This window comes from Heterodontus francisci, chromosome 6, assembly GCF_036365525.1.
Source record: "Heterodontus francisci isolate sHetFra1 chromosome 6, sHetFra1.hap1, whole genome shotgun sequence".
In the NCBI taxonomy this organism is placed as follows: domain Eukaryota; kingdom Metazoa; phylum Chordata; class Chondrichthyes; order Heterodontiformes; family Heterodontidae; genus Heterodontus; species Heterodontus francisci.
Window position 1 is genome coordinate 47,027,284 of NC_090376.1, and position 10,732 is coordinate 47,038,015.

Sequence of the window (10,732 nt, forward strand, 5' to 3'; positions counted from 1 at the left end):
GAAATCATTAGGGATGCAATATATCGGTCTTTGGATAGAGAGGGACATATGAGAAACACCCAAGATAAAAAGGGGGTCATGTCTTAGAAATTTAATTTTATTTTTTGAACAAGTTGCGAAGTTTGCGGAAGAGCGAAGTCCGGTAGACATGGTCGTCTTAGACTTCCAGAAATCTTTTGATAAGTTACTGTACAAGATTAAAGCCTCTGGGGTATTAGTGGTAATATATTGAGCTGCATTGAGAACTGTCAGGACATGGGGGGGAGAAAAAGTAGTTATAGATGGATTTGGATCTGTTTGGAGACAGTTCATCAATGATGTCCTGCAGGGTTCTGTGTTGGGACTGTTGCTCTTTATTTTTATTAATGATCTGCGTGTCGGTGTAGGAGGCACTATCTGCAATGTGTAGATGATACTAAGATCTGTGTGCATGTTAGGACAGCAGATGATGCTCATCTGCTTCTGGTGAATATTAATGTTTTGGGAGATTGGACTCATGACTGGCGAATGATATTTAATTTGGATAAGTGCAATGTTATGTATGTGGGTAGGATGAATGCTCAACATTCATATACCCCTCAGGAAAAAGCATTAAAGAAAGTGGCGAGAGAGATTTGGGCATTCTAGCAGTTATGTCTCTAAAGGTACATAAGCAATGCAGCTAAATGATAGCTAGAGCAAATAGGATGTAGGGGTGCATTCGTAAGTCAATTGAGTATGAGACGAGGCATGCTGTTTTGTTCTTATACAAAACCTTGGCCAAGCCTCACATGGCCGCTGTATCCAATTTTGGTGGTCTCACATGGTGGGTGATATTGAGGCTTTGCAAAGGGTGCAGAGGAGGGCCATTAGACTAGACTAATTCCCAGTATATAACATCTTGGTTAAGATTAGCTAGCAGAATTGGAAATCTACGCTTTAGAGAATTGTAGATTTAGAAGTGATCTGATTGAGGGTTATAAGATAAATTGGGTTCCAGTTCAGTTTGATCTCAAATAGGTTATGGAGGACTAGTGGTCACAATTTTAATTTGCATAAGACCAGATCTAGGCTAGATGTCAGGAGGTAGTTCTTTCCAAGAGAATAGTGGACCTCTGTAACAGGCTGCCATCTCCTGCAATGGATGCCAATTTGCTATATTCCTCCAGGCGAGAGCTGGACCTGTTTCTGGTTTGGATGGACATCGCTTCTTACAAAAGGTAGTCACTTTAGGGAATTCAGGGCCAAAATGATCTCCTGTTTTCTTATTTGTTCTTGGGATGTGAGTGTCACTAGAAAGGTCAGCATTTGTTGCCCATCCCTAATTGCCCTTGAGCAGGTGGTGGTGAGCTGCTGCCTTGAACCGCTGCAGTCTATGTGGTGTAGGTACACCCACAGTGCTGTTAGGGAGGGATTTTGACCCAGTGACAGCAAAGGAACAACGCTATAATTCCAAGTCAGGATGGTGTGTGACTTGGAGGGGAACTTGCAGGTAGCACTGTTCCCATGCGCCTGCTGCCCTTGTTCTTCTGTGTGATAGAGGTTGTGGGTTTGGAAGGTGCTGTCAAAGGATGCTTGGCAAGTTGCCGCTGTGCGTCTTGTCGATGGTGATCATCGGTGGTGGAGGGAGTGAATGTTTAAGGTGATAGATGGGGGGACCAATCAAGCGGGCTACTTTGTCTTCGATGGTTTTGAGCTTCTTGAGTGTTGTCAGAGCTGCAAGTGGAGAGCACTCTCTCTCAATTTAAAGATAGACAAGCTTTGGGGAGTCAGGAAGTGAGTTACTCGCTGCAGAATTCCAAGCCTCTGACTGGCTGTTTTAGCCACGATATATAAAGTTCCTGGTCAATGGCAACTCCCAGGATGTTGATAGTGGGGGAATTCAGTAATGGTAATCTCCTTGAATATCAAGGGAGGAAGTGGTTAGATTCTCTCTCATTGGAGATGGTCGTTGCCTGGCACTTGAATAGCAGGAATTTTACTTGCCATTTATCAGCTGTTACAAAAGTGCCTCTGTGTTTTGTTAAATATATTTTTTGAGGATTCATTTTTGAGAGATTGAAGAAATATTAAGCTTTGGGGTTTTCAAAGGGGGTCATGTAAAGGTCACTTGACTTTGAAAAACAGCCCTGGAAATGTTTTTTTAAAAGGGTCACTGAGGGGTCTTGTGAGGAAAACAAGCCTTTCCAGGAAACCACTTGACTTCCAGCTCAGTAAACAACAGAGAACTTTGGACACCTGGAGAAATTGTTGACAAAGAAGTGACAGGTCAAGGTTGTTGTCTGTTTTTGCTTTTGAATTGTTTTGAGTTAGGGTTGAACTGTATAAAAAGAACTTCCAAGGAGAGAGGAGAAGACCACAACCCAGCTCACTTTCCAATACCTCTCTAAAAGACACTGATAAATCCACTTTGTCAACTCATTTCATCGCCTGTCTTTGAAGAAAAGCCTGCTAAATTAATTCTCAATGCTGCCTGAAACAAACTGTTCTAAAAGATCCCAGTGACCCGTCTACATGTACTCGGAGGCCGGACTGTATGCCAGTTATGGAACACAACATATCTCATCTGTTTCTTCAAGAATGAGCAAGTATTCAGGCCAAGAGTTTTTTTTTTTTGTAACAGACCTCTAAACAGCGATCCCTTTAATTTTTCTGGTGTGTGAGAGGCTAAGGTAAAAAGGTAGCTTTAAAATTTCAATCTTTGTGTTTATGCTTGACTTCAGTACTGGTTAACACTTGTTTTATAATCTGATTTTGTTTATTAAAGAAACCTGGTTGGTGTGTTTTATTCTGGGATAAATAATAGTCTATGCTTGACCATATGGGTAAGTGGGAAAGAATTTAAATATATGTTGTGATCTGTGGAGAATTGGAACTAGAATAAACAGTGCGCTCCTCCCACCTCAGTCGTAACACAGCCCAAGCCTAAATATTGTCTAAGTCTTGTATCTAGGCATGGACTGTTTCGTTATCTGAGGAGTTGTGAATGGAACTGAACACTGCAATCATCAATGAACATCCCCACTTCTGACCTTTTATAATGAAGGGAAGGTCAGTGAGGAAGCAGCTGAAGATGGTTGGGCCTAGGACACCACCCTGAGGAACTCCTGCAGTGATGTCTTGGGGCTGAGATGATGGCCTCCAACAACTACAATTTTCTTCCTTTTGTGCTCCATATGATTCCAACTAGTGGTTGATTCTGATCACCTGGATGTGTTGGAGAGAAATTTCCTAGATTTTTCCCCCTAGTTGGCCTGTGTTTTTATCTGTTTTGTTGCCTCTCCCAGGAGGATAACATGTTTTCAGGTAGTGTGGGGAGGATGTAGTGTGATATACAAGGGACAGGTGGGATAAACCAGATGGTCTTTATCTGTCCATCTTTGTTCACTGTCTCATTGTGGATGATTCTTATTAACATCCTAGCTTTGACTGGCATATGGTTCACGTGTTGCAATATCCTGCCCTTACTGAAGCCGATGATGACAGTAGGGCCCCTAATACCAAGTTTCTTGGCCAGTCTCTATGTACATCTCTACTTTGCCCACTGTTGGTGGTCAAGCTTTCAGCCACCTTGGTCCCACTCTGTCTACTTCTGCACATCCCTCTCCTCATTTAAAGCCATCCATCTTGACTGACCTTTCTATCACTCCTAATGTCTCCTTTGGCTCAGCATATGTCTTTTTCCTCACAACCTTCTGACTCAGAGGCAAGAGTGCTACCACGGAGCCACAGCTGACTTCTGAGTCACAAGATCATTGGTTCAAGTCCCACTGCAGAGACGTGGTTACATAATCTAGGCTGACGCTCCAGTGCAGTAGTAAACAAATGTTGCACCTTGGGAGGTGCTGTCCTTCAGATGAGCTGTTAAACAGAGACCCATCTGCACTTTCAGGTAGATGCAAAAGATCCCATAGCATATTTGAAGAAGAACAGAGGTGTTCATACAGTATCCTGGCAAATATTTATCACAACCGATATTACTAGAATTGATTATTGGGTCATTCGTCTTGATGTGTTTTGTGAGACCTTCAGTACACGTGACTTCATTTCAAAAGTACTGCATTGGCTATAAAATATCTTGGGATTCCCGGAGATCAAGAAATGGGCTATATAAATGTGAAGTTCTTTATTTTGTTCATTTGCTGGGTAGTTTTTAAAAACGCATTTCAGTAACATCTGCCTGTTTACCTAAACAAGCCGTATGCCTATTCATACCTACATGTCTGGTTCATGCGGGCCCTCCAGGACATTGCCAGGACAGTGGCTTGTTCAACATCATGAGGGGAGGGTATTAAAGGCAAGCTCAATCCTCTCCTTGGCCAGTTTATGCACTTTCCAACAGGGGTCATTTGGATAGTCTTTGAAAGCAGGTAACTTTACCCGCTACCAACCACCTGAACCCCCTCCACTTCTTGCTTCCTCATCTACGAGTCTAGGAGCATTAATAATTTTTGCATTCCTGGCTAGCAACAACTAGCACATCACAAACAATGGATCATCTTGGTTTATATAATTCAGTACCACACCATGTGCATTTTCCTCCTGATACATTGGAGAAGCATTGACCTTTTATTTTCTGATACTCTGCTCTGATATTTTTCTCCCTTTTCCCCCTTTTTAGAAAGTCGCCTTATCTGTGTAAGAATAGCTTTGTGATTATGCTTTTAGATAGTGTTACGACCAAGGCAGGAGTGGAGCACTATTCATTCTAGTTTCACTTCTCCACGGGTCACAATATATATTTAAATTTTTCCCCACTTACCGATACAGTCAATCAGAGTCTATTTTTATCCCAGAATAAAACAGCAGCCAGGTTTCCTGAATAAACAACAAAATTATCAGTTTATTATAAAATGAGTCTTAACTAGTGATGAAGTAAAGCATAAGCACACAGATTGAAATATTAAAGTTCCTTTTTTACCTTAGCCCTCTCACACGCACACATATACACCAGTTAACTAGAAAAAAAAGGGATTTTTGTTTTTAGAGCTCTATTACAGACCTAAAAACACTTGGGCTGAATACTTGCTCATTCTTGAAGGTACAGCAGATGAGATACGTTGTGTTCCAAAACTGGCAAACAGTCTAGCCTCCAAGTACGCATAGATGGGTCACTGGGATCTTTTAGAACAGTTCGTTTCAGGCGGCGTTGAGAATTAATTTAGCAGGCTTTTCTTCAAAGACAGGAGATGAGATGAATTGACACAATGGGCTTCCCGGGGTCTTTTAGAGAGGTACGGGAAAGCTGAGCTGGGTTGTGGTCTTCTCTCCTTGGACGTTCTCTCCCTTTTTATACAGTTCAGCTCCAACTCAGAACAATTCAAAAGCGAAACTGACAACAGGCGGTCAACCTTTTGACCTCCATCAATCTTGACCAGTTTCTTCTTTGTAAACAATTTCTCCAGGTATCCAAAGTTCTCTGTTGTTTATTGAGCTGGAAGTCAGGTGATTTCCTGGAAAGGCTCGTTTTCCTCAAGATTTCTCAGTACCCCTTTTTAAAAACATTTCCAGGGACTGTTTTTCAAAGTCAAGTGGTCTTTGAAACCCCCTAAGTTTAACATTTCTTCAATCTTTCAAAAATGAATCCTCAAAAAATATATTTAACAAAACACAGGCACTTTTGTAACAATAGTCTTTTTAGTTTTTTTTTTACTCTGTTTGATAATCCACAAATGTTAACCTCTGATGCTAAGTGCAAATTCAGAACTGTTTGCGGAGAGACCATTTAGTTGTAAGTTAAAATCAAGGGGTAAGAAAAGCAGTAATAGGTGCGAGCTTGTGCCCTGCTATTTAGCATTCAGGAAGGGAAAAGAGTTGCATAGTTCCGCTGCAAATGTTTTGTAAGGAATAGACATCCCTCGTGATTTCCCACACCTGACCTCACTAATGACATTTGGAGGATAACTTCATTGAAATAATGACTAAAGTTGCATGATGTATCTTAATTCTACATCCATTCAGGATATCCATTGCAAATAACCCATAGCGTCACAGCATGATGCATATCAGTTTGCATCCTGTAAAGGTCTAAGGCCAAGAATCCAGGCCTGTCCAACCTTTAGCAATACTGACACCATAAAATGACTGCTAGTAAAAGCAAGGGTAAATACTTCAACATAGACACACATGTACTCTGCTTTGATACAAAAAATTCATTCTCTCTCTGACTTGAGGGTATTAGTAATTGTGTTAGTAGTTTGTTGCACTCATATTCCTGGTGATAATGACTGAGGGTTGTTGTTTGTGTGCTCTGCCCTCGAATGCTAGTTGGTTATTGATACCAGAAAGCAATGAGATATATATTGAATAAAACAAATTTTTAAAAAAAGTGAGAATTTTCTTTATCTGGTTAAAGCTTTAGAACATTTGGAGGAGAGGGAAGGAAATTTGTGCTTTATTGAGTAGAATTTCATAGCTTAGAAACCTTATTATTCTGAGTTACATTTATACAATAGATCCTCATTACATTGCAGCATCTGAGAGCCAGCTTCAAAGCCATACTGTAAGAAGAGATGTAGTAAAGAAAAGTCCCCTGTTTGCATCATCTGCATTTTGCTGCACTGCTGTAAAGACCAGCAATGAAATCAGCAGTGACGTTTACAACCTCTGAGTCAAAAACGGTAATTTATACAACTAATGAGGGAAGGTAATTTTACAAAATGCAACATTGCAGTCTCATAATTTTAGTGAACTATTAGCAAATGTACAAAACACTATTGTGAAGGGATATTTATAGGGAATTTCACTGTTGCTAGGGTTTTACTGGGTTCACTTAATGAGAATGAACCAGCACTTCAGATACATGCAAATTAAGATTTTCTCAGGTGTACATATGGGCTTTTCAGTGAACTTTAATTTTATAAAGAAAAATTCTACATCGTTGTAAATTTGCGGGGTCTAACATCCACAGGGTGAGGTTCTGCACTCTGCCCGTTCCCAGTTTTGTGACCTGGAGTGTTGTATATGTTGGTCGTATTGCTATTTTAATAGGCTTGAATAAATTGAAACTAATGTTGCTGTCCAAATGCAGACCAGCCCAAGGGCCTGGGGTTGTGTGCTTTGAACTATGACTCTTACTGTCCCTGTTCAAGGAGGAGTCTTTTAATCATGGATTAAAGTGTAGATGCTTTCTTCACAACACATCCAATATCTCAATTAGGTGGGTTGGTGGCGAAGAAAATCAAAGGGTGGGATAGCTTGTGTCGCTCTTACACATTACCTGATAGCTGGTAAGAGAGCAGCACTGGCAGGGACCTGTGAATAGGTTACCTTTCTTGGCTAAGGCTTGGTGCATAACCGAAGACCTAAAGAAGCAATCAAGAAGAACAAAGTTCTCCTCATACTTTTGTGATTATGGAACTGATCCATTAGAGATCAGGGAGGTCCCAGGTTTGGTAGCCAGTCTGTTCTGTTAGCCATTCTTATCCCAAAAAGTAGTAGTGGTGCTACGGTGAATTCAGCACCTCTGAGTTAGGGGCAGGTGAATCAATCAAGTTTCTTGCTTGTTATCAATGTCTAGTTGCCCCTAAAAGAAAGACTTGCATCTATAAAGTACCTTCATACAAGTTTTAGAAGCATTCCAAATGTCTTAGCATACGCTTAATTACTTTAAGGTAACTGTTCTGTCTGAAACATGGCAGTCATCTTACACACAGAAGGATCCCACAATGACCAGATCAATGACCATTTATTTTCTTTTTGACTATATTGGTTGAGAAGAATGTTGATCACAAGGTGAATTGCCTACTCCTGCTTAATGTCCACCTTGACCAAAGGAACAATTAGACACAACCCCAGTTTCATCCAAAAGATGGCCCATCTGACAATGCAGCACTCCCTCAGTACTGCATGAAAGTGTCAACCTGTATTATGTGCTGAAGTCTGGAGGATGGATTGAACTTTCAATCATCTGGTCAAAGATTGCTACCAAGTAAGCCAAGCTAACCCTGCTGGAAAATGCAGCTGAACTATGGGATATGAGATTACTGTAGGGTTAGTATAAATGGGTGGTTGTTGGTCGGCATAGACTCGGTGGGCCAAAGGGCCTGTTTCAGTGCTGTATCTCTAAATAAAAATAAATAAATAAAATAGGACAGAACCAGTCAAGTAGTCCACCAACACTCACTCACTATTACTTGAAGAATGGCCACTTGGATGAGACACCAGAGGATGACTGGTCTCCATGGAACCAGACCCCTTCAGATGAATTAAGGAAAACAGTAAGTTAGAAACCAAAAAATGGAATGTTGTGCAATACAGCATTGGTATTAAAAGAAAGTGGCATATCTGGTAAAGTTTACATTCATAGAAACAGGAGTAGGCTCTCTCGCCTGTTCTGCTATTCAATTGATTCATAGGCACCCTCTCATCAGATCTTTAGTACAGATATGGTATCCATTATCCCATTCATTCCATGTCTAAATGCAGGGTATAGTTTTCAGTTCAGTGAAATCAGCAAACAAATCACAAGTTTCGCCATAACTAGCACAGTGCACAACTCAACCATTTACACCAATGTTTTTGAACATGCAACTGAATTATTATTGATCAAACCCCACTAGAATTGAGGCTTATAGGATGAGGTGTGTACTAAATTTCTACACAACTTAACTGTTTTCACTAGAATGTTCTATAAATGTCAGTTCTGAAATTATTAAAAGAATTTGGGACAAACTGCAGCTAGACAACACCTGTGTAAGTGGGCATTTTTTGAGTCCACTTTAAACTGCATTTACATTGAGTTCGCTCAACCACTGTTGGTAAACTGACACTGCCAGATGTCATATGCACATTAAAGACAGCCGTATTGTTTGGTCAGTGGCTGGAACTTAGTTTTCCCACATAGGCCAGCTGAGTACCTAGCACTTGCCAGCTTACATAAAAATTTCCTCGGCCATGTATAAAATAACTGGCTTCCTTAGAAATTGCCCCACAATATACATATTGTCATTTTGAAAAGCAGACAGGACCTACGAACATAACAGGAAGGAATCAATAGACCCAAACAAACCTTTCCCTCTTCTATAATTCAACCCCACCTCGACAACAGCAATTTACATTTATATATCACCTTTTTAATGTAGTGAAATGTCCCAAGGTGCTTCACAGGAGAATTACCAAACAACAATTTGGCACAACACCACATGAGGTACTAAAAGGTCAAAATACTTGGTCAAAGATGTAGATTTTAAGGAGGAGAGAAAGATAGGGAGGCAGAAAGAAATTCAAGCGCTTAGTGCCTAGGCATCTGAAGACATGTCTACAATTGGGGGAGCGATGGAAATCAGGGATGTGTAGGAGGCCAGAATTGGAGGAGCACAGAGATCTCAGAAGCTTGTAGGGCTGGAGGAGGTTACAGAGGGAGTGATGAGGCCATGGAGGGAATTGAAAACCAGGATGAAAATTTTAAAATGAAGTCATTGGCTACTGGTCCTGCAATGTAGATCAGTGGTGATGGATGAACAGAACTTGGTGCAAGTTAAGATATGGGTAGCAGAGCTTTGGCTGAGCTGAAGTTTATGTAGGGTGGGAGGCTGGCTAGGACAGCATTTGAATAGTCGAGTCCAGAGGTAACAGGCATGGATATGGGTTTCAGTAACAAATAAGGGGTAGGGGCAGAGACGTTCAATGTTGCAGTGATGGAAGTAGGAAGTCTTGGTGATGGAGAGGACTTGGTGTTGGAAACTCAATTCAGAGTCAAATAGGATGCCAAGGTTGCAAATAGTTTGGTTCAGCCTCAGGTGGTAGCCAGGTAGAGTGATGGAGTCGGTGCCGAGGGAACTGAGTTTGTGTTGGAGATCTAAGACAATGGCTCTCACCACATCCCTCCATCCCCTTTCCATAAATACATCTAGTTTCTCGACCCTATTTAAAGTGTTCACTTCCATAGCTCTTCTGTCTGGTTTGCTTCTTATTCTGAATTTCCTAATTTTTAACTTCAGTCCCTTGTTGTTTAAATTGCTTGACACTGCTTTGTCAATTCCCTTTATATAGTGTTGAAGGTGATTCAATTGAAATTTTCAGGTTTCATTTCCAGGAAAAAAAAACAAATACAAGTTCATTAACCTTTCTTTATACCTTAAATTCTTGATATCGCGAATCATCTCTTCCCATATGGTTGCCCCCACTCCAGTACAAATGGACCTAGGATGTTAGTTTGCTGTGCATAGCCGTATAATTAAGAAGGATCCTTTAACTGGACCTGGAAGCAGTTACACAATATAAATGAGCCATTAGATATTCACATCAGTCGTGTTTATTAATTCTGATCTGTTTCAGATGGCTATGCATTTTCTCAAGAGGAACATGGTGTGGTTTCACAGACTGACCTGATCCGTTCGTATGACACCACCAAGCGGAGAATTGTTGCAGACTAAACAGCATTACCTTCCTCAAGTATTGGACTGATGGAAATTTTTCTAAGACATTTTGAGCATGCTGACCATGATGGGCAGCAGTCAGAAGAACAGATTCCTCATTTCGGTGGCCTTACCTACTAGCTTGACTTAACATTAATTCGCGCACTGACTTCTGAGATCTAATGCTGTACTGAAAATATTATTGTGTTGCTTTTCTGGTCAGATTGTAATAATGTAAAATTGTAGGTGCTTGTAAGAAATAATTGTTGAAAACCGTCCTGTATCTTACGTGGAACAGAATGGAACTATCACCCCCACCCCCAGTCAAAAACATCTTTAATAGGTTAATTTTATATATGCTGAAGTCAGAGAAATGAGGTGGGTGAGACAATTGC

The 10,732-nt window shown here is 40.7% G+C and overlaps 1 protein-coding gene across 1 annotated transcript in view; it reads left to right on the plus strand.

Annotated features, from left to right (window-relative positions):
- The window catches only part of atp8a2 (ATPase phospholipid transporting 8A2), a 709,260-nt gene extending 698,905 nt beyond the window's left edge, over positions 1–10,355 (plus strand). Inside the window, exon 37 of the mRNA XM_068032841.1 lies at positions 10,258–10,355. Coding sequence (XP_067888942.1) covers positions 10,258–10,355 — 98 coding nt within the window. The remainder of the gene's footprint in view (positions 1–10,257) is intronic.
- Positions 10,356–10,732: the final 377 nt, after the last annotated feature.